At 58.8% G+C, this 25,567-nt stretch overlaps 1 protein-coding gene across 2 annotated transcripts; it reads right to left on the bottom strand.

The window, feature by feature from the left end:
* Positions 1-4,143: 4,143 nt before the first annotated feature.
* On the bottom strand, positions 4,144-25,297 carry MMP15 (matrix metallopeptidase 15). 2 transcript variants are annotated; one of them, XM_006072592.4, is made up of 10 exons: positions 24,572-25,297; positions 13,188-13,336; positions 12,378-12,506; positions 10,774-11,081; positions 10,280-10,441; positions 9,145-9,398; positions 8,406-8,544; positions 7,313-7,463; positions 7,086-7,201; positions 4,144-6,115 (listed from the first exon to the last, which is right to left on the bottom strand). In XM_006072592.4, exons 1-10 carry the CDS (start codon positions 24,731-24,733, stop codon positions 5,658-5,660), a joined length of 2,028 nt encoding a protein of 675 aa, XP_006072654.1. In that variant the 5' UTR covers positions 24,734-25,297; the 3' UTR covers positions 4,144-5,657. The 2 variants fall into 2 exon arrangements, with proteins under 2 accessions (XP_006072654.1, XP_044787868.1); XM_044931933.2 differs by lacking the exon at positions 24,572-25,297 and adding an exon at positions 22,433-22,462.
* Between the last annotated feature and the right edge of the window lie 270 nt (positions 25,298-25,567).

Raw genomic sequence — 25,567 nt, 5'->3', positions numbered from 1 at the left:
GTTTGGAGGCTATTTCTGGCAAAGAGTGAGGTGGGTGAAAAATGTAGGGGTGGGAGATGACAGAGAGCTGGGGGAGAAAACCTGAGCTGGGGCCTCATGCTTAAGATCTGGAAAGAAGGGCTGGGCCCCTGGGGTCGGCAGGGTGAGGCCTTGGCAGCTGAGGAGAGGAGCTGGTAGGACAGGAATGTTCCTCTTCCTGGCACCTGTTCCAGGGCTTGTTGACCTTTGACCCCATCCCACAAACACTCCTGGGAAGGAAGTCAAGGAGGGACATCTCCTTGGTGCCCACCAGGTTGCTAAGTCATGTCTGACTCTTTTGCGACCCCATGGATTGTAGCCCACCAGGCCCCTCTGTCCATGGGAATCCCCAGGCAAGAATATTGGAGGGGGTTTGTCATTTCCTTCTGCAGGGGATCTTCCTGACCCAGGGATCGAAGCCAAGTCTCCTGCACTGGCAGGAGGATTCTTTACTGCTGAGCCTCCTGGGAAGTCCAGTGTCCGTCCACCAGGTACCTGTACCTAAAAGAGATATTAGTGACTAACTTTTGAGACCCTGCTGTGGGCTGTTCTAAGTGTTTACATGGATCAGCTGCATCAAGCCTCACAGCTGTATGAAATAGGCATGGCTATTAGCCGAGTTCTATAGATGGGAATCTGGGCTCAGAGAGGTGAGATGACTCGCCCAAGGACACACAGCCTGTGAGTGATGGAGCCACATGGAGCATCTGGGTGCCTGGTAGGATGGCCTGACTGGAGTCAAAGGCAAGGAACAGTCAGGACACAAGTGCTGGCTGAGCTAGGGGTGGAAGGAAGCGCAATCATCTTCAGGAGGAAGGGTGGAAATCCGGAATAGGCAAGCCTTAATCTTAAAGGATTAAGGATGCCTTAAAGGATCTGGGCAATTTGAACAGGATAAAATGTGTAGGAGGACTTCCCTGGTGGTCCAGTGGCTAAGACTCTGTGCTCCGGAGGCAGGGTCCCAGGTTCTATCCCTGGTGGGGGAACTAGATCCTGCACATTGCAAGGAAGACTGAAAATCCTATGTGTTGCAACTAACACTGGGCACAACCAAATACACACATAAATAAACAAAAAAAATTTTTTTAACGTGCAGGGAAGGGTTTTCCAGAGGTAGGGAACAGCACAAGCAAAGGCACAGAGGCAAGCAAATGCAGAGAACATTTGGGACAGAGCAAACAGCCTGGCAGGGGGCTCTGCCAGCACTTTGTGGGTTATGAGGCTACTTGAGCAGGGGGCTAAGAGTGGTACTCCTGTGCCCTAAGAGTGCCCTGAGGCCTGGAATCCCCAGCATGTGCCAGAAGAGCTGAGCAGAGGCAGTGTCTAGCCCCCTGGTGTGGTTTCACAGATGAAGGGGCAAAGCCTGCAACCTCAGGCCCCCAAGGCAGAACTAGAGGTGGAGGGGCAGGGAGCCCTGCTCCTCTCGGATATACATGGAGGGGGGGTGCCACTGCAGCCTGGGCGGCTATGGATGGACAGGAAGCCAGCCATTCCTTCCCGTGAGCTGGAGGAGAATGGCCTCTATGTGAGCCACAACAAAAAGGCTTTTCTGCCAAGTCGGAGGGGGAGGAAGCAGCCAGCTCGGCCCTGCCCCAGACTGAAAGGAGGCTCTGTTGGTGGCCCTGGGGTCTCTAATGTCTAGAACATGTGAGGAGGGAAGGCCAGGGTGGGCAGGGGCCCTCTCATCCCTGCTGGATTCTCCAGCAGCATGTGGGGGTGGGTTACTGTGCAAGTCGGTCTGTTTGGGTTCAAATTGGCCATTTCCTGGCTGTGTGACCTTGGCCAGGTCACTTCACCTCTCTGGGCCTTGCTCATCTCCGGAGTGAAATGTAAGCAGGGGAGGATGAGTGGAGTCGTCATGATCACACTATGAGCCTTCGCCAGCACTTGACAACCACCATCCTCCGATGGTCCTCCCAGCAGCCGGTGGTGTAGGGCCATGTGATCTCCTCCATGGAGGTTTAAGTACCAGGAACACCAGGGCTGAAGCCCAGGATGTTTTGGACTCTAAAACCCCAAGCTGTGCAAAAGCAGAGGAAAAGAGGCTGAAAGGAAATATGCCAAGCTGTCAACACTGGCTGGGGGAGTGACGGCAACTTATATTCTTCTTTTTTTTTAATCTCTAATGTCTTAATTGTTTTACTTGGGAATCAGCAAAATATAAAGAAACAAAAGATACTGAGAGAATAGGGGCTGGGAGGGGTCCAAGGTGATTTAGGCTACAGCTTGATTTTTATGTGGGCTTCTGTTTTATCCTGGGGAGGAGGGGGAAGTCACTGGGCTGTCTGGGGGTGGGGAGGCAGGGTCCAGGTGCTTCACCCGCCTCTTGTCCCCTCAGAGACCTTCATCCATGTGGGACCCCCAGAGAGGATAAACTCTTGAGATAAGCCATTCCTGCAACCGCTGGGTTTCTTTGAGAGAATCCACCAGAGCTCGGGGGTGGAAGGTCCTCAGGCCGCTTCCTGAGGAGGTGAGGCCTCTGCCAAGTCTCCTCTGGCCAGCCTCTGAGGAAGAACTCAACCAGGAGGCCTTTCATCCTGTCCTTTCTCATCCCTGTGCCTCCACCTGCCTGCTGACCTCTGGGCTTCTGGGTGACCCCTAAGGCTTCAGGCAAGAGGCGGACCTGGTGGGACCTGCAGACCTGGCTGTCACCACAGGAAGGCTGATGCGATGGTGTCCATCTGTGACCTTCCTGTCCTGCACCGCCCCCCGAGGCCCCCGTGGTGGGGGAAGCATATAGGTTGTTTCCTAGCCAAGCCTGAAAGGCCTTTGCGGCTTCTGAGGGCCAGCATTTCCTACTCTCTTCAGCCAGTTTTCAACACAAAGAGAGGAAAGGGTGGGATGCAGGGGGCTGGGGAGGGGGCGTGCAGCTGCAGGGGAGGGTGGGGCCTGGAGCAGGTTGGAGGACCCTGCCCGAGGAGCTGTGGGGGCCTGGCCTGCTCCGTGGGTGAGCATTGCGGGCCTGGGTGTGCAGGTCAGCACCCGGCAGGCTGGGCCCGAGGCTGGACATGGAGCAAAAGGCTCCTCAGCAATGGTCAGACCCGAGGGTGGCAATGCCTCTCTCCTGAGTATCATCTGCTCTCTTCCTAGCGTGAGATTCTCTGCTTCTTCAAAGAGGGAATGGGACTTCCCTGGTGGTCCACTGGTTAAGACTTCAAGCAGGGGGCACAGGTTCAATCCCTGGTCAGGGAACCAAGATCCAGCATGCCGAGTGGTGCAGCCAAAAGAAAAAAGAATGAAAGTAAACTCCAATACTTTGGCCACCTGATGCAAAGAGCTGACTCACTGGAAAAGACCCTGATGCTGGCAAAGACTGAAGGCGGGAGGAGAAGGGAAAGACAGAGGATGAGATGGTTGGATGGCATCACCGACTCAATGGACATGAGTTTGGGTAGGCTTCGGGAGTTGGTGATGGATGGGAAGGCCTGGCGTGCTGCAGTTCACGGGGTCGCAAAGAGTTGGACACCACTGAGCGACTGGACTGAACTGAACTGACATTGCAAGGAATTCCTTAACAGTCCAGTGGTTAGGACTCCATGCCCTCACTGTGGAGGGCTGGGGTTCAATTCCTGGTTGGGGAACTAACATGTCACAAGCTGTGTGGCACTGGGTGTCCCTCACCGGCCGAGCAGCATGTGTGGCGAGAGGAACTGTTAGACTCCACAGTGGCACTGTTTCCCATCTCCTCCTGCCCAAGCTGGGTCTTCAGGCTTCCCAGAACCAATCTGGACAGGTGGGAAGGCTGGGTGGCCTGGACTGGTTCTCCCACCCTTCTGAGATGGCTGGAAGCTGGTTGCTCTTTCTCACCACGAATGAATGACCAGTCAATTCCCCATCCCTTCTCCGCTCGATGCCAGCATGGCCATCCCTGGTACCTTGCCTTACCCTGCTCTGGTCTATTGAGGGCAGCTACTTCCCAGCCTTCCCCAGAGGCCTGCCCCTCCCAGGGCCAGTTGGGAAGGAACCCCCACAGATCTGGGAATCAGCTCTCTTCGGCGTGGGGGGAATAAGTCCCCAAATCCCAGCTGGGACCATGTTCCCCCCCACTCCCCACCCCCTGCCCCCAAGTCACCTGCAGTCCCTCTAGCTGTAAGCTCCAGCCTGAGGCCTCTTAGAAAGGAGGTGTAGTCGCCGGCAGAATGATTTAATCAGTGCAGATTATTTACAGACACTGATCCCCTCCCCACCCCCCTCGGCTGGCTCTCCAGTGGTTCTGAGGATGGAGTGGGGAGGACGCTGCTGGACCCACACTGGGGGCCAGTCCATGAGGGGCCCCTCGCCCCAGGGGCCTCAGGGATTCCGGGCGGCAGGCCGGCTTGCTCAGGGCTGGGGGAGCAGCGGGGACAGAGCCGGCTCTACAGTACCATTTCCCACGGCAGCCTCGCCTCCTGCTTGCTTCAGGGAGGAAAAGAGGGCAGAATCACCTCCATCCACAGGGTTGAACCCAGGATCGGGGGAGGCCCCAGGCTACAGTGGGCTCCTCTGGGGGATCCACAGTCCTGTCCCATAGTCTGAGAGAGAGGATGAGCTGCTGGCCACCACGCCACCCCCACCAGTGTCCCTGGGGGACAGCGAGCTGGTGGGGAGGAACCCCTTAAGCCTGGTAGGCATGCGTCTCTGGACATCTACAACCCCGGCCTGGGCACCTATTACCCCCTCTCTCCCCGGGAGAACTAGGACACTGGCAGCTGAGCCTGAGGCTGGTGGGCTTCTGAGACCCCTGCGGGTGGTGGTGGGGGGGTGACAGGGGGAGGGAAGATGCTCGTGGAAAGAACCCAATTGAGTCGCAGCTCAGAGGGGAGAGAGTGGGCGGGAGGCTGGAAGCCCAGCCCCCGGGGGGCGTGGTTGGCGCTACCCTTGGGGGAGGGGCCTTGGCAGACCCCCTTTGGTCCTTGGTAAGGCAGGCCCAGGGCCGCTTCTCCCAAGAGGGGAGGAGGTACAGGGGAGCTGGGGGCTGCTGGCCCCGGGCTGGCCAGGTGCTGGCAGGGTTCTTGGGCCTAAGGAATCCCGACTGCTGGGGTTGTTAGAAGTGGGCTGGGAAGCAACCAAACCTCAACAGGACTCGCGATCAGCGGGTCCCCTCCCCTGCCCGCCCCGCCCCCTTTGGCCTGAGGCTGCCACAGGTGGAAGCTCTTTCTGAGACTCAGGGGGCTAGAGACCAGTCAGGCCCCACCAAGCTCTAAAACCAACAGAGCCCTCGGCTCTGACCCAGGTGCTCAGGGTGGAGACCAACCCAGCAGCCCTTCGATTACTCTTCCAACAGGGCCTTCTGACCCACTGCTCCTCTGGCTAAGCCAGGGGTAGGTGTGAGCCTAACTCCCTGTCTGGTGCAGAAGTATATTTAGAAACCTCTAAGCCCCTGCCTTTAGGGATCGCCCTGAGGGACCGCCCTGGTCAGGCAAGTAGGAAGAAATGCTTAATTAGTGTGCAAAAAAAAAAAAAAAAAAGATACCTGGGCATAAATAAACAAGGGGGCGGGGCTGGCAGGGATGTCAGCGGGCCTGGGGGGACCCCCACTGGGGGGCTGAGGAGCCACCGAAGGCTCCAGATGAAAGGCCCCAGGAGCCGTCTCAGAACCACAGGCGCGGCCAGCCTGGCCCCTTAGCACCGTGGGGAGTGGGAGGGTCTGGCGCCGAGGGTCAGACCCACTCCTGCAGGGAGCGCTTGCAGTAGAGGAGCATGCGGGGTGCGCCCTTGCGCTGCATCTGCACCAGGGCATAGGTGAGGCCCAGGATGCAGAGCAGCAGCAGCACAGGGGGCACCAACACCATGACCATATTCACCGTCCGCGTGACCTCCTCCATCTGCACCACCACACGGCTGCCCCCGTCCTCGTCAGGCCCTGCCTCGCCGCCACCGCCAGGGCCGGCCTCACCACCCTCCTCGCCCTCCTCGCTGTCACCGCCCATCCCGGGCTCTGCACCCCCATCGGGGTTGAAGGGTGGACGAGCCACGTCGGGCCATCGGGGCCCCGGCTCCACGTGCTCTTGGCAACCCATGAAGTCCCGCAGGATGGACTTGGGGTAGCCGGGCTCCATTCGCAGGCGCTCGTTGTCAAACTTCCAGTATTTGGTGCCCTTGTAGAAATAGGTGTAGGCTGCAGGGGGCAAAGCAGGCCAGAGGAGTGTTAGGTGGGGGCTCCCCGCCAGCCAGAGACCCTCGAGGAGAACCAGGGAGAGCTAAAGGGGCCCTGGCTTTAAAACACCCTCTTTCTCACTGGCTTCCCTGGGCATTTTGAAATCTGTCCATACTTTCTGGCTGGGCTGACACTGACCAGGGCAGTGCAGAGAGGGGTCCTAGAGCCTGCTGGGTTGGGGGCTAGAGTCAGGGGATCCAGTCTGGCTTCCTCCTACACTGGAGAGGACAGTGTCTTGCTCAAGGCCACACAGTCAGACCTGGAGTGGAGCCTGATGCCCCCTTAGACCAGATCTCTGGTCCAGGGCACTTTGTCCACATCCTTTAAACCCCAGGAAGGACCAGGTTTGAGCCACCAGATGCATCCCTGCTCCGCAGAGCACGATGAGGTCACAGCAGCCGCAGAGTGAAGCCACCGTGCACGGAAGCCGTGTGACCCGCCTGGACATTAGCAAAGCCAGCTGGGTCTCCCGTGAGCCCCTGAGAACCTGAAGGCTAATGGGCATTCTGAAACTCACCAGAAACCCTGCTGGAGAAATAATGGCCGCAACTCCCTGTTGCTCAGTTACAACGACAGAGATCAGGCTTCCCTGCCAGGCAGGTAAGGGGGGTTCATCGGGAGGACTCTTGCTCCCGAGGCTCTGAGCCCAAGCTCACCCCACAACCCCGCAGGGCGGCTCTGAGTACCAGTTCTGGACACAGGCCGGCCTGGCTGGACTCCTGACTCCACCACTTCCTCACTGTGCGATTTGGGGACCTTTACTCAAGCTCTCTTTGGCCTCTGTAAACAGTGTCAGTGGTCGCCTGGCCCAGCTGGGTCCCCCGTGCCTGCCATCTTGAAGCTGGTGACCACAAGCAAACCCTGTCCTATGTGTATGGAGGCGGGGGGATGGTGAGTGCTGGGCAGGCTGGGCGGGGGCTGGCCCTGGTACCTGCATCGTTGCTCAGGAAGGCCCCTTTAGGGGAGGCGGGGATCCCCTGCCACACGCTGATGGGCTTGGGGTAGCCGGGGTCTCCACGCTGCGTCTCCTCGTTGAAGCGCCAATACCTGTGGCCAAAAGTACCAGGCTGTGGGCTGCGCCCGGCCTGTCCTGGCCATGGGTTCTTTCTGGGAGGGCCTGGGGATGGGAGCCTTTTCCTTTAGCGGAGGGGTGCTCACCTGTCCTCTTGGAAGAAGAAGGTATGACCTGTGGGCTCCCACCAGATGGCTGTGTCGATACGGTCGTAGGGGATGCCCAAGCCATAGCTGGTCAGTGGCTGTGGGTAACCCGGCTCCAGGTTCGCTTCTCGGAAGAGCCAGTAGCGGTCACCTGCGGGAGACGTTGGGGGGGGCAGGCACGGGGAGTGAGAATCTAGTTCCCCAAATTCACATTCACTGCTACACTCACCATGCACACACACACACACACACTCTCATCCTTGTACACAGAACAAGCACTGACACTCCATACCCAAGACAACTCACGCTTGCATCACACGCACGTGGCACTCAGGGACACCTGTAATGCACCCATTTACGTGTATACATTTACACTGCCAGCTCACAATGACACACACACCACACACTCAATCGCAATACACACGAGCCTCTGATCCTGTTTGAACATCCACTCCCCCCCACACACAGTTCTTGCACAGAGAGAGGGAAGAGGCCTGGCATCTGGATCTACGGACTGTGTCCGTGGGGCCCCCAGTGCATGGCCCAGGCTTCTCCCTTGTAGTGTGAGCCCAGCCCGGTCCTTGGGGACTTCCTGCCTGGTTGAGACTCAGGCCAGGGGGCCTGGGGACACAGCCAATCCTTCAGGGGTGCTGCCCTGAGGCCCTTCCTGGGGGGGCAGGCCTCAGAGGAGGGGCTAGGGGGAGGGAGCTCCACTGTCTCTGTAGACAGACCCAGAGACACTCCCCAGAGTGGGCTTGGGGACCCGCTCTTAAGAGGAAGGGGCAAGGAAGAGGCCTAGGATGCAAGGAAGGAGGGCGATGGGGCAGAGCCCCTGTGCTGTAGAAGGTGGACACTTGCCCTGAGTCAGTCCACCTCTGCCCGCCAGGCCTCTGGTCTCTGTCTACCCCCACCCCCACCCCTGCCCTGCTGCCAGGGTCAGGTCCCTGAGTAAGCCCGCAGTGGGCGACAAGACGAGATGTGCACATGGTCCTTCCTTTCCACCCTCTGTCAGGCCCAGCTGGGTCAGAGGTCAGGCCAGAGATGAGGGCAGGAGGGCTGCCCAGCCCTCTCCCTCCCACCTGCCCCAACTCACCTTTGAAAAAGACAAAACGCCCATCCTGGCGCTCGTAGGCGGCACTGATGTCACTGGGCAGGCCCCGCCAGAAATGCCCGATGGGCATGGGATAGTTGTCCAGGACGCGGTTGTGCCGCACCCGCCAGAACCAACGGCCCTGGGGAGGGCGTGGGGGTGAGTGGACGGCATGGGGGCCCCCCACCCACCCCTTCCAGTGGGACACATTTGGGCTGGGAGTGATAGTGAGAAGAATGGGTCCTGGGAGCCCAGGAACACCCTCGGTCTAATAATATATTCAGACTGGGCGAAGAGGGGGCAGCGAGGGTCCCTGGGGCCATTTGTGTCCCTTGGAGCCACCATGGAAGCTCTGGGTGAGGGCTGAGTGAGGGCCAGGCCCTGAAGTTGGACAGCTCTGGGTTTGGTTTCCAGCATCACCTTTACTCAGTGGATGATGTGGACGACTCCCCCTGCCTGGGAGAGTTTGGTGCAGGGGGTCTTAGGAAGAGGGGGGGTCGAGGGGGCACAAGGAGAGACAGCCCCAGGTGGGTGTGGGCCTCTAGGTTTACTGTACGACCCCGGGCAAGTCCCTTGTCCCTCGGGCTGTTTTCCTCTTGGTCTAGGGTCTGATGGCTCCGCAGGGGCCACTGAGTGAGGGGGGCGGAGGTGGGGCAAGAGTCTGGGGCAGAAGTGGGAGGGAGCTCTCTGCTCTGAGCCTGGGCCAAGGGGCTGGGGTTTGGGGCGCAGGCGGGGGCCAGACCTTGAACACGAACATCTCCCCCCGCAGCATGGCCACCGTGTCGAAGTCCCCATCGCAGATGTTGGGGCCATACTGGTCGGGCCGCTCTGTGGCGCGGGGTTGGGGTGGGGGGCCTGGCTTTGGAGGCCGCTCCGGCTTCCCACCTGGGGGAGGTGGCTGAGGGGGTCTGGGGGGCCGGTGGTCTGGCCGGCCAGGCCGCCGGGGGGTCACAGTGGGAAGAGGTTGGGTGGGCTGTGGCTGGCCATCCGGGGTGCCTGCAGAGGGGTGGGAGGGGGAAGTGAGGAGGGTAGCCCCAGAACCCCGCCAGGATGCCAGCTTCTACTCAGAACCTTGGTGGCCTGAGGAGTCCTGTGCCCCACGGGCAGCCCACCCAGGTGAGAGGCCCTATCTGACCACAGTAGACCCCTCCCCACACCACCATCGCTAGGGGGGACCTCCAGTCTCTTATTCCTCCAGTCCCTTCGTTGACCTCCCCACATTGCGCTAGGGTCATTGCACCCTAAAGCCACCCCTGGCTGCACTTCCCCTTGGGGATGCTCCTCTTAGGAGGCTGGCTGGTTCCAGTGGAGGCTCCAGAAGCAGTAGACACAAGCAGAGGGAAGAATGTGGTTCCTGCCACAGCGAGGGCTCGGGGTGGGCACTGACCCACTGAACTGGCCCCCAGAGACCTCCCCATTGGGGGCTTCCTTGGTGGGGGGTGGGGGGGGTGCTACCTGCCTCAAAGGAGCTGGGAAGTGATAAACCAGCAATGCTCAGAGGACAGCCTCAGTGGGACACGCTTGGGCTGGGTGTAACGGTGGGAGGAACAGGGACCCCAGGGACACCCTGGGTCTAATAAGAATATCCCTCAGGCTGAGGAGGAAAACGGGGGCAGTAAGGGGCCCTGGGGTCACCTGTGTCCCCTGGAGCCACCATGGAATCTCTGGGTGAGGGCCTGGGCCTGGAGTCAGCCAGCCCTGGACTGATTTCTAGCACCATCCTCTATTGACTGGATGACTTGAACCATCACTAATTCTCTTGGGGCCTCAGTTTCCTCATCTACAAAATGGGTGTGACCACGGTCCCTATGCTTCATGGGGCTGGGAGCTGAGAGCAGGCGTGCAGAGCCCCCTGTCCTCCACTGCCGCCGGCTCACCGTAGAGCTGCTGAATGCCCCGAAGGTCGTCTTCGGGCAGCTGGAAGTTGTCGATGTCCATCCACTGGTAGAATGGTGCCATGATGGCGCTGGGGTTGCTCGAGTGCTCCAGCCCCAGTGCGTGGCCCAGCTCGTGTACTGCTACCAGGAAGAGGCTGTTTCCTGTCATGGCGGGCAGTGAGATCAGCTCTGGCCTGGCCCAGGACCTGGACACCCCACTCTATGAGGGACCCAAAAAGCCTGCCCACGCTTTACTCTCAGAAGAAGCTGAGCCACTGTGACTTCTATCTTCCTCTATCTTCCCCATCTGGAAAATGGGTACACCAATCCCTCCCTTCCTTTCCCTATCACCCCCCTTGGAGATGATGGACAGCAGACTGAGACCAAGAGTCAATGCTCCCAAGAACTGCATGGGGGATGCTCTCCCCTCCCAGCCCCCAGCTCTACCCTCCCCACCCCCCACCCCTGATGTCACCATGACCAGAGGTGCTCACCATGCAGGTCAGTGCTGGAGAAGGTCCAGGGCTCATCTGCATCGAAATGGGTGTCACCGCCCAAACCAGGGCCAGGGAAATAGGCGTGAGCTAGAAAGCCACCTGTGCCATCAAATGGTGAGCTGTCGCCATGGAAACCAGAGGCAAAGAGTACCATGATGTCCGCCTCCTTCTGCCGCCGCAGTCGGATGTCCTCATAAGGCACCTCCTGGAAGACCAGGGGCGTGGCCTGCTCCCACACACGGAAGGCCCGGCGCACTGCCTCCAGCGAGTGGTACCAGCCTAGCTTCTCTGTGTAGTTCTGGATGCTGCAGGCAGACGGGAAGACGTGAGTGAGCCCACGGCCGGGACTGCTGTCCATTGCTAGCATCCACTGGGTTGGGGGCGGGGACACACGGTCTCAGGGAAAGGGCATAGGATCTGAGCCGGTTCATGGACGATGCTCATCAGTACCGACTGTTAATTTACTCTGATGTGAATTTGAAAAAAAAAAGAACTAAGTTGTCAAGCCCAGTAATTCATTAGGATATCACTGAATAAGGTTGCATTTTGCCAAATACGCTTATTTTAAGAAAACATTAAGTAATTAAAAGTGTAGGTGATACAGAGCCAAGAGAAAGACCTAGAAAGTGGGATGCAAACGGCTGAGGTTTGGGAAACACAGGCCAAGTGGTTCTGAATGTTGGGCTCCAGAGTCAGGCTGAATCAGGTTCAAGGCTGGGCTCTAACATTTCCTGTGTGACCTTGGGCAAGCAACTTAAGGCTCTCTGAGTTTTAGCTTCCTCATCTGTGAAATGGGAAAGAAGGGCAGCACTTCTATTACGGAGTCCTGGGGAGAAGTCAACGGCTTAACTCACGGAGAGCATGTGCCTGCACATGATAAAAGCATGGTGAGGCCTGTTAGATCCCATTTAAAGCAGATTAAGCATCTGTGTGCTAGATAGAGCTCCATCAGAGATCATGAATCAGCTCATGGATCGTGAGTTCACTCTGGGGGCCTGGGTTCCTCAAGACCTCGGGAGCTGCTCTTCCTCGGGAGACGGAGCTGAGGGTGGGTCATGGCTGGATTGGAACGGGAAGGGGGACCCTTGAGGACTGCCATGCAGCTCAAGGCTCAGCGGGGTTTCTTGCCAAAGAATTTGGCGGAAAGGAAGAAGGGGTATTTGAAGCAGGGTTTGTGTGGGTGACTCGGTGCACACATCCCCCCTGTGCAGATGCTGGACTGCCCAGATGCTCCAGGGCCTCCCTTATCCTTCATACCCCCAAAGCCTCCAGTTCTCACTGGTGTAGAAGCCCACCTGGGTGGGTGAGGCCAGCCCTTGGCTGCTGGTGGGTACAGGGAGGGAGGAAAGGAGGACAGAGCAGAGTTCAAAAGGCCCCACCATTCTCTAGAGGGAAACTGCGGTGGGGGAGGAGCCGAGCTAATCAGCATGGGGGTGGGATTGGATGGGGAGGCCGGGCACCCTGCAGTGGGCTGCTGGGAAAGGAAGCCTTCCAGACAAGCCCACTGGGAAGCCTGAGGCCTCAGCCCAGGGAAGGAGCCCTCCCAGTGCTTCAGAAACATGCCCTGAGGGGAGGCCACCCTGGGCAGCTGGGGTCTCTACCTGAAGGTCAGGTGGTGGTTGTTCCACTTCCTCCCCGTGAGGGCGTAGCGCTTCCTCCGCCGCCGCAGGTTGGCTTTCACACGTACCCCGAACTGGTCTGGCACCCCACAGCGGGGCCGCTTCATCCACCTGGGAGCACAAAGCCTCCTCTCAACACACCTGCCTGCTGGGCACCGCCTCTTCCAGGCGGTGTCAACCATCCAGGGAGTCTACCATCTCCCACCCTCCAGCCACCGGCCTCCAGCTGCACCTATTATGAGGGCAGCGGCAGTGAGAAGACTCTCCCTAAGCTTTGAGCTCCTTCTCAGGAAAATGGTATGATGGCCTGGTACTGGAAGACTGCGTGTCTAGGAGTGGCTCTGCAAAGGAGAGCCCCTGTTTACCAGTATCGCCCAGGAGCAGGAGGTGAGTTACCCTAAGGCCTTTTATCCCTGATACCTTCTGCTCTGAGCGCTCATCAAGAATGTGGCTCTGGGTCACAGAATCTCTGTCAGACTCAGAGCAAGGCCTAACTAGGCAATCACAGCACATATACCACACCTCCCATTCCCAAGCCTATGGTAGACACCACTAATCAATCCTGTGCTCCTTGCTGCTGAGCTGGGTTTCAGCCTCAGGAGCCTTCTCGACACAAGACAGCAGCAGCCCCTCCCAACCAATGAGAGCTAGCATGGAGGATCAAACCCTTTGCCACCTCGTATCTAGGCCACCCTTTCCTGGAAAACTCCACAGGCCAAGCCTTTATCACAGCAGGCTGGAAGGAGGGCAGGTGCTAGTGGGGTCTGGGAATGACCTGACGGAAGGACTCACGCCTTGGTCTCTTCGTCCAGCACACCCGTGACGGGGATCCCGTAGAAGCGCTGCATCTCGGCGAGGGCCGAGGCCAGGATCTGGGCGGAGCGCATGGTGGACATGTGACGGCTGGGCTGGGGCAGGTAGCCATAGAGCCGCAGCCAGTTCTGCAAAGGAGAGGCCACAGCCTGGTCAGCAGGTCCTGGCCCCCTGACCTCCAAGCATGCGCAGTCTGCCTCCCACCCCCTCCCACCCCCATCACCTCCCACCAGTGTGGGCTTCTGGACCACTCTCTCTGCTTCCACTTCCTGTGGTCTGTTCTCAGACAAGAGCTGGAACAAAAGGCCGGGTCTGATCAGTCCTCTGCCTAGAACCCTCCAAAGACTTCCCGCCTCAGAGGAAAAGCCAATTCTTACAGGAGCTACTGGGCCCCAGGTTGGCTCTAAGACCTCACTCCTATCATTCATTCAGCCCAGCCGGGCTCACTCTTGCCTTGGGCCTTCGCATTTGCTGTTCCTACTGCCTGGAGTGCTCTTCCCAGACATCTGCACGGCTCATGCCGTCTCTGTCTTCAGGTCTCTGCTTCCTCACCTTATTGGAGGGGTATTCTCTGACAAATATAGAAAACACACCCACCTGCTGTAACCTGCACGCCCTCCCTCTCCTGCTTGCCTGCCCTCGTCCCCATCTGACACACTATATTTCACTTGGCTGTTTATCGTTTGTCTTCCCCCATGAGGATGGTAGCTGTGTCCATGAGGACAGCCCACAGTTGCCATCTTTATTATTGCACTGGCCCCTGCAGGGGTGGGTCCCCTACCATCCAGGCAGACCACTGGGACCCCTATGGGGTTTAGCACCTCTTGAGTTCTCATCTAGTAGGAAAACCATGGGGCTTCCCTAGTGGCTCAGGTGGTAAAGAATCAGCCTGCAATGTGGGAGATCCGGATTTGATCCCTGGGTCAGGAAGATCCCCTGGAGAAGGGAACGGCTACCCACTCCAGTTTTCTTAGCTGGGAAATCCATGAACAGAGAAGCCTGGCAGGCTACAGTCCATGGGATGGCAAAGAGTCGGACACAACCGAGCGACTAACACTTTCACCAGACCCTAAGCCTTCTGGAAGGAGAGCATGTGGGTTCAGGGAGTCCACCCAGGCCCAGCAGGGTGGGACCGGAGGCCTGAAGTTCAGTCTCTGCTCTGCCACTAACTCTGTTCTCTCTGGGCCTGACTTTTCTCATGTGAAAGATGGGGAGCCATAGGGTTACTGGTGGGTGCAATGTGAAAGAGACGACCCTGTGAAGAGTGGCTGGAACACAGTGGGGGCGCCTATCCCCTTCAGGATTTGCTTGGCTAGTCTTTTTTTTTATATATAAAAAAAAGATTTAAAAAATTGTATATTTATTTGGCTGCGCTGAGTCTTAACTGCCGCATGTGGGATCCTCGATCTTCCTTGTGACATGTGAGATCTTTAGCTGTGGCGTGCAAACTCTTGGTTGCAGCATGTGGGATCTAGATCCCTGACCAGGGATCAAACCCAGGCCCCCTGCATTGGGAGTTCGGAGTCTTAGCCCCTGGACCACCAGGGAAGTCCTTGAGCAAGTCTTCTCATCCATCTACCCATCTGTCTGTCTGTCCACCCACCCAGCCAGCCACCCTGCCAAATGTTTCTGAGCACCCTCTCTGTGCCAGGCACCATGCCAGCTGGAGGCCATGGAGGAGGCGGCTGACCTCCAGGGGCTTACAATTTCCCCGGGGAGACCCACTGCAGAGAAGTTCACACCTGCGAGTTTGTGAGCAGACAGGACCACTGCAGTTGAAACCCGACGGTGGGATCCCCAGTGAGCCAAGCTGAGTGGTACTGAGAAAGGGGACTCTGCCCTGCCCACCTTGTGCCCACAAGGCGATGAGATCATGGTGACCACTGTGGGAGGTTGGTCAGCACAGAGGCCAGGGACTGCTGTGTGGGCCTTGGCCACGGAAGCGTGTCCTTTGAAGCTTTCCTTGTTATCCTCAGTCTCTGAAAACCCAAGTGAGGGGACCTGCTCTGAGAGGCTCTGGAAGGCAGAGGCTGCAGAGCAAGGGCCCGTGGGGCAGATGGCGGCTGGACACAGACGCTGCTCTGGGCCGACAGCCATGTGTCAGCCTGGGCCATGCCCACATCAGCCTGCCACCAGGGCCACGTCCAGTTCCTCAGGTACTGGCTCCCCTCGGTGCCACCCTGGCACCTGGCCAGGCCCCCGGAGCGGACGGGCTGCCCACACAGCCTGGCTCAGCCATGCAGGCTGCCACTGGAGGGAGCAGAGGCTGAGCCAACAAGGGCGGAGTCGGGAGACGACCAGAGGCTGGGGATGCCGAGCCTCAGCTTGGGGCTCACAGGGCCCTGGGTGACAGTCACAGGACTACGAAAGAGGCAGAGACACCGAGCTGGGAACCACCACGGCTCTGGAGACAGAGCCTCGTCAGCCCCCTTTATATTCCTGTGCCTCTGTAAAAGGGATGGTATCAGGACCTGCTTCATCTCAGGGGTTTCCATGAGGGTGAAATGGGGATGTCCACAGGAGCCCTGGGCACTGTGCTGGGCGGGGAAAGTGCTCAATAAGCGCATTACTAATGACAGGGCTGGGGTGGGGGTGGAGGACTGCCCCTTTGTTCGGAGAACGGCAGACTTTTGCCTCTATCGACAGGGCTGAAGGATCCAGGTTGGGACAAGTCAGCCTCAGGGCTGGGGGAGGTCAGAGTGCCCTGCGGCACCCCCGACAGGCCCCCTTCACCCCTCCAGCTCCTTTCTCCAGCTTCCAGACCCTGGCAATGTTCTGGACACCCTCCACAGCCTTCTTCCCAAGCACAGAAACCTTTCCTGAGGCGCCTGTTATGTCTGGAGAGGGGGACGTCCACCACCCTTGATGGACACGGTTTGCCTGAAGAAGCCTGGAGAGATCTAGAAGGCGAGGCTGTGAGGTTGGCTAGCTCTCACAGTGAGAGGAATCTGGCTGGAGGTGGGGGCAGGGCCTGGGGCTGCAGCTGACAGACTAGGGCACCTCTACATCACCTATTTGCATAAGGTAAAAATATCCGGGGAGCGCAATCACAGGCCACCAAGGGGCTGATTAGTGGTGTCTGGCGAGTGACAGGAGGAGGGCAGGGCAGGCGGGGGAGGCTGGCTGGGGCCCTGGGGAGGGGAGAGGAGGGCAAGGGAGGGAGCCGGGCCTGTCTGCAGTGAAGAGGTCCAGAGCCCGGCAGGGCGGAAGGGGCAGAGGGGCCCCTTCAGTACTGAGGCAGCTCGGGGGCTGACACCAAAGGCCCAAGGGTGCCTGTGGACCCTCCGTCACACTGTCAGGCACCCTTTGAGTCCCAGGGAAGCCAAGAGCTTCCACCTCGGTATCAGCCAAGCCTCCTCGGTGACAAATGTCTCTCTGCCAGTGTCTGGGTAGAAAGCTGAGGCCGAGGACTGGTGACGTGAGTGGACTAGGCTGAAACGGCCTTGGCAGAGCAGCTGAGTCCCTGGATGATAAGGCGAAGGAGCTGATGGAGATGCCTGACTGGCAAGCAATGGGCTCAGAGCTGACCAAGCACCAACCAGTCTACACCACCCGCGGGGCTGGGGCTGCCCCCCACCCTGCCTCCGCCAGTATCCAGGAGGAAGTTTCTCATCACCCTACTGTTCTAAGTGCGACAAGCCCTGGGGGTGGAAGGAAAAGCATGGGGCGGGGGCAGGCACCACGTGTAGGGCAGGTGCTGCCCTGACTCCAGTCTCCTGAGGGGCTCTGCAGCCATGGGACAAAAATGGGGAGCAATTCCCAAAGTCACAACAGAACCCTGGTCTCAAAGTGGAGGAGAGGCTTGCTCAAGGCTCCACTGCTCCTACCGGTATAAATACTGCCTCCCTCCCCTTTCTGTCAGGACTCCTTTTCCTGTCACCTGAGTCTCACAGGTGGGGTGAACCAAGCAGTGAAGTTCTGTTTTTCACAAGGGGAAACTGAGGCTCAGGCAAGCCCATAAGCAGCAGAGTAGGGAGATCCCTTCCGTGAGGATCACTGCCCAGTGGGAGGCAGGGAAGGGTTCTACAGGGACAGCACGAGGCCCCCTTCTGCCTCCTGCAGCCCAGGGAGGGAGGCTGCTGTGGGAGAACTGGCCCCACCAACCTGTTCTTTCAGCTACTTCTTTCTCCAGCTCCAGACCCCACCCCATAAGTATGGACAGAAGCTTCAGGTGAGTGGCTGGCCCCAGGCAGGGAGATGTAGAGCCATCCAGAGTCTGGGAGTGGGGGCATTCCTGGCCCCCTGACCCTATAGGAGAGGTCATAAATATAGCAGCCGGGGGCTGAGAATCTGCTGGAGCCAGGCTGTCGATTCTCATCACCCCATTCAATGCTCACAAGTAGCCCATCCCCATTACACAGACTGCAAGGTTCAGAGAGGGTGCACGGCTCACCCAGGGTCACACAGCAGGTCTGTGGGTAGAACTGGAGCCCAGAGGCAGCACGTCGGCTCCTCTTGGCCTGAGGTTGGGGATGTTGGGCTCTGGCCCATCTGGGGAACCGTGCCCAGCACAGTGCTGGGGGAGGGCACTGGGGGAGGGAGTCTAATCCTCCCCACCATGGGTGTCTGGGTCTGGGCACTGGGCCACATCAGCAGGGCTGCTCCCCAGGACTGCTGAGACCTCGCCAAGGCAGGCCCTCCCCCATCCTGAGGGCGTGTCTAGGAAGGAGCCACCAGATCAATAATGTGCATTAAGCAGTCTCAGGGTAGGAGCTACCCCACAGCCAGCTCCTCCAGGCTCAGATCAGTGAAGCCCCCTCCCACCCGGCCTTATCAGACCCCACACGATAAGAGCAATCGCTCCTGGCTCAGCTCTGCTTCTGTCATCCCACTTTCTCTGCAGGCCAGGCAGACCCTGGCAGGATTGCCCAGACAGGCACAAAAGGCGTCTTGTCAGGCCTGTCAGCAGTGGACACAGACCTTTCACGGTGTCCTGGGACCAGTTACGGGGGCCGCAAGCCAGGCCACCCTGTCCTTGGTGGACCATTTACTTCCTTTAGAGGCAGCATGGTTCATATTCAAGGGGTTTGAGAACACACTTGCTCTCAAATCTAAGCCCTCAAGATGGGACAGCTATAGGTGGGGAAGGGGCTCCAGGTGGTAGGGAGAGCCGGTGGGGTGGGGATGTCAGGCCAGGGAAACAGGAAGGAAGGGGACACCACTTCTTTACCCCGGGGCCTCCCCCAACACTCCTTAACCTGGAGAAAACAACAGCCGGGTCCTTTGGCCAGTGGGTGGGCAGGGGTGCGGTGAAAGGGCCCTGTTGGCTGGTGGTTTAGGGTTTGCTGAGGGCCAGGCCTGTGTGGCTGGACAGGTGGGGGTAGGGCTCCCGGCTCACGTGGTTGAGGGAGGCCCTGGCCCCACCCCCATCCCCTCCTTCCCACCTGGCTCTGGCCCAGCAAGCTCCAGTCTGGCCATGGAGCTTCCAAAAAATGACACCCTGGGCTCTGACCAGCAGCCTTTCACCCAGCCGGGAGCTGGGAGCTCAGGCTCCAAGCCACACTGACCGACTCTGCTACCATCCAGGCTGCGGGATCAAGGGTAATTTCTCTCACCTCACAGTCTCCACTTCCTCTTCTGTACAGTGGGGTCATGATTGCACCTAAACTTACAGAGCTAATTCAGGATTAAACGTGAAAACCTTACAAAACACCTGTAGGCCCTGCCCAGGATGGAATCAAGTATGTTGAAGGTGCTCAAAAGTAACGCCTGGTCCTCCCCTGGGCACCGCGTGAGGGATACCGTGTGGACTGGGTATTTTATATACAAACACACTGAATTTCCCCAATAACACCATCCCGTAGACACTACCACTAGTCTCATTTTGTAGACAAGGAAACTGAGGCTCTGTCTTAGTCGCCAAGTCCAACTCTGCGACCCCATGGACTGCAGTACATCAGGCTTCCCTGTCCTTCATTATCTCCCAGAGTTCACTCAGATTCATGTCCACTGAGTCAGTGATGCTATGGAACCATCTCTAACCGTATTACCTAGCTGAGGCTCCGATGGGGTCAATGATTTGCCCAACAGCAAATGCCATCTGCTTCTCACTGTATTTTGCACCATTTTGTAAGCACTTCCTACGTACCAGGCGCCGTGCTCAAGTACAGTGGACTCAAAGTTGGGCTCTCACCCCTGGTGGGTGGGGGCAGTGGAGGTCAGTACCCTCTGGGAGGACAAAGTGGTGCCCAAGGTTCAAGGGTTAGTCCTGGAAAGCAGCTCCAGACCTTGGCCTCCAGCCTCCATGGCCATGGGGGCATGTCTGAGGGCTGGCTAATGGCTGGGACCCAGGGTCTGTCTGTCTAGATCCTAGAGGTTGAGTTGGGTCTATTTGTTCATTGTCTGCTGATCCCATGAGGGAAACGGGAGCTGGTGAGAGGCTTTCCTTTTTGTCTCCCTGACCCAGGCCCACCTTGAACATCTCTGCTGTTTTTGCTCCAAAAAACAGCTGCAAAAATCTGTGCTATTCCCCTAAAGTGCTCAGGCATGCCTAAAACCAGGGTCCTGCTGGGGAACGGCTTCATATGAGCCTAACTCAGTCGAGGCTTGTCCAGTCAGAAAGCGCCTACTGTGTGCCTCAGGCCTGGAGTGCTCAGCAGCTGACAGGGTGCCAGGTCCTCACTGTCATCTGCGGACTCCTCCTGGGGCCCTCTCTGAGATGGAGGAAGCTCTCAGCAGATAGCCCCAAGCCCGCTCTGCTTCTGCTGACCCAGAGAACACTTCTCCACGCCCAAGGCAGAGCTGGCCGCGGGGTTGGGCCCCTGCCTAAGGAGCCAGCTGTGTGAACTACATAAATCTTGGGATGACACTGAAGGTGCCAACTGCCTTAGTCCATCCTGGCTGCTATAAGAAAAATACCATAAGCTGGGTGGCTCATAACAACATTTATTTCTCCCAGTTCTGGAAGTAAGAAATTCAAGTTCAGAGTGACAGCATGCTCAGGTCTGGCTGCTGCCTTTTTGCTGGGTCCTCACACAATGGAAGGGGCAAGGGAGATTTCTCCAACAGTTTTTGTGTTTTATCTTTTTACACCTCAGTCGCACCGTGAGGGATGTGGAATCTTAGTTAACTGTTGTTGTTTAGTCACTAAGTCATGTCCGATTCTTTTGCAATCCCACGGGTTGTAGCCCACCACATTCTTCCACCCATGAAATTCTCCAGGCAAGAATACTGGAGTGGATTTGGGTTGCCATTTCCTTCTCCAGGGGATCTTCTCAACCCAGGGACTGAAACCGTGTCTCTTGCATTGGCAGGTGGATTCTTTCACTGAGCCACCAGGGAAGCTTAGTTCCCTGACCAGGGACCAAACCTACAGCCTCTGCATTGGAAGCCTGGAGTCTTAACCAGTGCAACGCCAGTTAAGTCCCTCAGACAGTTTCTAGAATAACACTAATCCCACCCACGAGGGCTCTGCCCTCATGACCTAATCACTTTGCAAAGGCCCCCACCTCCAAATATTGTCACCTTGGGGAAGTTAGGTTTCAACATATTATTTGAGAAAGCTGGGGGGTAGGTAGAGGGAGGGGAGGGGCTTCACTCAGTCTATAGCAACAACTTTAATTGGAGGTGGGAAGCTGCAGCCACCACAAAGACCACCACAGCTGAGGTGGCCTCAGGCAGAAGTCAAACTGTCGGCTGGGCAGGGAGAGGTTTATTCTTGCCGGGCAGTCTTGCTATTCTGAGTTGGTATTAGAGAATGCGGGCAGTATTTGGAGGGATTTTGGAGGAAGTATTTGGAGGGATTCTGGGGGAAGTCTTCTTCGGGGGGGGGGGGGCGGCGTCTGGGTGTGTTTCTAGGTTATTTCCTCCCCACTTTGCTTGGACGCAAATGAAGCAGTTTGCGTCTAGGGGTCAGAACAGGCAGGTCTGTGATGCACAGACACGGAGCACATGCAGAGCTGTTCTCTGCAAGGAGGCAGCCGACTGACCGGACCCCAGGGCAGCCCAAACACAGGGCCCTGGTGAAGGACTTGGCATAAAGGGCGTGGCCCAACAGATCCGAGTCCCGGCAGCACTCATCAGCCCCGTTCTCCCTGGGTTTTGAAACAAAGTATGGAGAACAGTGGCTTGCTACTGATAAGAGAATAGAAAGAAAAGAAGATTCAGCTTCTATAGGTTCTCAAAGACAAGGCCCTCACACGATCACACCTCTTCCCCTTGAGGGTGGGCATGGGGGCCCCTGCAGCTTCTGCTCCACAGTTAGGACAGGGCGCTAATATGAGCACACCCGCGGAGCCCCAGGGGCCAGCACAGAAGTGTGGATGGAGACTGGAACACCGGAAGCCTGGGCTGTGGCTCAACAGTTAGACCTGAAGGTCAAAGGCAGAATTCGAGCTGACCCTACCCTCCTTTGTCTGCTCTCCTCCTCAGCTGCTGGGGAAGGGCAAGGAAGATACCCAGGTGTCTGCTCAGGGAAAGTGGGTGTGCCCATGATTGAGTGGCAGGGGCACCACACCTGTGAACTCTGGCAGCCTGAGTCACCTCCCTGGGGCAGGGCAGGAGGGCTGAGGGCCTAGAGGTGTGTCTGGGGAGGAGTAGGGGGTGGGGAAAGACCAAAGCTTCTCTGATGAAAACCAAAGGCACTTAAGTGGACTAGGTGCTGAAGCCAGAGATAGGAGGACAGAAAGGGGAGCCTGGATTCTCAGGCCAGGAGGCCAGGAGCTGCAGCTCACACCTCAGTCAGACAGGGAGGGCCTGGTTTATGCAGAATGGCTGAAGACTGGGAGGGAGGAAGTGGGACAGCCAGGGAGGGAGTGGGACAGGGCAGAATGGCTCAGTGGTGGCTTCCCCAAGAAAGACAGCCTTCTCCAGGATGGGGACTGGCAGGTTGCAGGTGTGTGCTGGCTCTGAGCACCTGCCTGATTCCTTAGCCTGATGAAACTCTGCCCTGGGAGGGAGGGAGAGAGGAGCTGGCCTTGACTCAGCTGCTCAGAGACTGTCCTAGCCATGACCTGACCCAAGGTCTGGAGCTGTGGTCAAGGGCCAAAGCCCTTCTTCAAGGGATGGAGACTCTGGACACTGGGTGTAGCCAGGCCCATGAATCTCTGAGGCTGGTCCTTGGAGCGCTTGGACTCGGCACAGTTTTCCTATAGCCTCGGGGCAAATAAGCTGGCTGTGGGCCCAGATCTGGCCAGACTTGATGGGACCCTAAGAAGCAACAGCCTGTACCCGAAAGCCAATTGTAGAATCTGGGCTAGCCCACCAATCTTGAGCCCCTCATCTACCTTGGCTTCCAGCATTCAAGGGTCCCCTGTACTTTCCAGAGTTTCTTCCTGCAATAGCCCAACCCAAGTTTCCCAGGAGGGGCTGCAGTTCAATCAATCCCTAGTCGGTGCCACACCGGCGTAGGGGCATGGTCTGTGCCCTCAGTGCAGACCCTGAAAGGTGAAAGGTGTTAGTTGCTCAGTTGCGTCCCACTCTTTGCAACCCCACAGACTGTAGCCTGCCAGGCTCCTCCATGGAATTCTCCAGGCAAGAACACTGGAGTGGGTTCCCATTCTCTTTTCCTGGGGATCTTCCCAACCCAGGGATTGAACCAGGGTCTCTGGCATTGCAGGTGGATTCCTTACCATCAGAGCCCACAGGGAAGCCCCCAGTGCAGACCCTGGGCAGCAGGTACTCACTCAGCTGGGAGAGGAGAGGGTGATGGAGAAGCAGAAGCAAAGGAGAGAACAAAGACCCTCACACCACAGGTCCCAGTGCCCAAGCTCCTATCCATCTAAGATGCCAAATCACAATACCTAGCTACCAAATCCTAGTTTGGTCCATGACTGCTTCTGTTCAGAGATGCCATTTCTAAGTAGATTATAAACTCCTGGGGGGTGGGTCTGTGACTTGCAATTCTTTGGTATTCCACTCCAGATAGTGGCAGGTGGGTGCAAACAGCACTCTCTGGCCAGTACCTGCAGGCAGGCTGAGGGCCATTTCCCACCAGCAGGAGTTGTCAAATAAGCCCCTGCTTGTCTGAATGTGTGAATCAGGGGCGGGGTGATGGAGCTGGACTGGGCATGGCCTGGGCTCCCGGCTCTGCCTCCTGCCAGGGCCTGGCTCCCTGCTGCTTTCCCTGGCCAAGCCATAGAGGGAGGGCAGAGCAGGTGGGGAACTGGCTGGGAGGTGTAACTTGAGCTGGGAGGAATTCCCTGCCCTTCCTCCGAGCTTTTATTAAAGTAGGGCGGGGAAGGGCAGGCTTCTATCGGAAAAAACTCCCAGGCAGCCGGGGAGGTGGGGAAGCCGCAGGGAGGGTTGGGGGGGAGGGTGCTGGGAGGGAGCACCGGCCTGGCTGCAAATAGAAACGGCACTCAGGCCCGTAACCCGGGCGGCGGGAGGCTCCAGGCCGGCCCAAGGGCACCGAGGCCCAAGCCTACCGGGGACGTGCAGAGAAGGGTGTCTCCTCCACCATGCACCCAAACCTCACCTCTTCTCTGGGCCAGGAAGCAGTGTTTTGAGTGTCGGAGAAAGAACATGTTCGCTTTTACTCTGACTCAGTGGAGCTAGTGCCTTCACTGTCCCTAGTCCGGAGGACAGCGCTCGGCGACCCCGTGGAGCCGGGGGCGCTGGCTAGACTCAGCTCTACGCCAGGAGGCCCCGCCTAATCATACATTATACATTGGACCGATCCAGAGATGAGTCCCCGTAGGTACGTCAGGCGGGTTCCTGGTGAAAAGATGTTCAGAGTCCACCCTCTTAGACCCGGGCCTTGGCCGTAGGGGCGCCGGTGAAGGGAGCGCCGGGTGAGATCCGGTCTCCCTCTTGATCCCATCTGGCGGCGGCACGACTTGCGCGCAAGAGTCCGAGAAAGTCGCCAAAGCGCCCCCTCAACCCTGATCGGCTGCCTCGGAGGTTCGCACCCCTTCCCCCTACCCCAGCGCGCCGCACGCGGCTCAGTGTCACCCAAACTCTTAGGCGGGAGCGCTGCGGCTGTGCTCAAGGTCCCCACCCCCACCCCCGGTCCCCAGAGCAGCCCCCTCTCGGTTAGCAAAGAACGTCACCGCGCGTCTGCAGGGCTCTCGAGGAATCGGGCGTCCGGAAGAGAGGGGAGAGGAACAGGGGCTGGGGGCCGCAGAAGCAGCTCCCGGGAGGCGGGTTGTGAAGATCAGTGCCCTGGACATGGCTGGAGGAGTAGAGTGTGGGCTCAAGCCCTACATCCTCCAGGGTTTGTGAAGAGGTGCACCGCCAAGGGCCAGCTGGAGAGGGTCAGCTGGCCCGGTTCCCTTTCTTCCCCGCCCCCAACTCCGGGACAGGGGCTCATCTCTGCGCGCTTCCCCTCCACGCTTCAAGCTGCGGGCGTGGCTTCCTTCCCACCCTCAAGTCCCCCAGCCTCAAGTTCTCCAACCTACGGCAAAGCGGCTGGCGAGGGTTCTTACCTCCGCATTGACTTCGGCGTCCTCCGCCGCTGCGCCGCGGCCCAGGCAGCTCAGAAGCACCAGCAGCAGAGGCAACAGTTGCGGCCGCGTAGCCGCCTCCCGGCCGCCAAGGAGACTGCCCGCCCAGCCCGGCCGTCCGGGCGCGCTCCGGTCGCTGCCCATGCCCGCGGGGTTCGCCCGCTTGCGGGCGCCGGGTCCCCACACGCGGCTCGGAACTTGCGACGCTCCCTGGCTCACCGCCCGAGCCTCGGCAAATTCCCACGGCCGAGGAGAAGCGGGCCGGGCAGGTCCGGGCGCGCGGAGCCGGCCCACTAGGGAGAGGGCGGGCCGGAGCCGCCCGCCGCGGAGTCCTGCAGCCTCGGCGCCCGGGGCCCGGCGGAGAGCAAGCGCAACTCCGGAGCCTTTGTCTGCCTCAGCGCTCCGGCCGCCCGATCCCGCGGCGTGCCCTGCGCGCCCAGCTCCTTCTGTCCATGTTGGGGGGCAGGCGCTGCCGGGAGCGCGCGCCTCCCGCCCGTGAATCCTGCTCGCCCCGCGTCCGACCCGGCCCGGCTCCCCGGGCAGCCTAAAAACGAGGGGCAGGGCACGAGCCGGAGCGAGTGAGCTAGCCAGGGAGCCGGCGCCCGAGGTTCCCGGCGAATTCCGCGCAGCTCCCGGCGCTCCCGGCCCTCCTCCCCGCGATCCCCTACCGCGGCTCTTAAAGGGCCAGCGCTCTTGTGGCGGACGGGCCCGGGCGGGGGCCGGGGGTGGTACCTCGGCCCGAGGTTTCTAGGTAGCAGGTGCCGGCGGTGGAGCGGGACCCGCGGCCCCTTTTACTCTTCCGGGACGGCGGGAATCTTCTCTAGCCCGCCCCCGCCACTCCCATCCTTGCTTTGGGGGAGCCGGATTGACCCCCCCCCCACAAAGCGGCCCGCCCCACAGAGGGAGGGGCAAGGAGGAATGAAGACGCCTCTTTCTCCCACCTACTGGGTGGATGGGGATAAGGGTCAGGAAGGTGGG

This window comes from Bubalus bubalis, chromosome 18 (genome assembly GCF_019923935.1).
Source record: "Bubalus bubalis isolate 160015118507 breed Murrah chromosome 18, NDDB_SH_1, whole genome shotgun sequence".
In the NCBI taxonomy this organism is placed as follows: Eukaryota; Metazoa; Chordata; class Mammalia; order Artiodactyla; family Bovidae; genus Bubalus; species Bubalus bubalis.
This window is presented reverse-complemented; position numbering and strand designations above follow the sequence as displayed.

What these genes read in the sequence shown, in the direction of transcription:
- MMP15 (XM_006072592.4), bottom strand. Translation starts at nt 24,733, where the DNA reads ATGGGCAGCGACCGGAGCGCGCCCGGACGGCCGGGCTGGGCGGGCAGT. An exon ending in GGGCATTCAGCAGCTCTACG is followed by an intron (nt 9,399 to 10,279) that starts GTGAGCCGGCGG and finishes ACCCCTCTGCAG; the next exon opens with GCACCCCGGATGGCCAGCCA. An exon ending in TTCTTCTTCCAAGAGGACAG is followed by an intron (nt 7,202 to 7,312) that starts GTGAGCACCCCT and finishes TTTTGGCCACAG; the next exon opens with GTATTGGCGCTTCAACGAGG.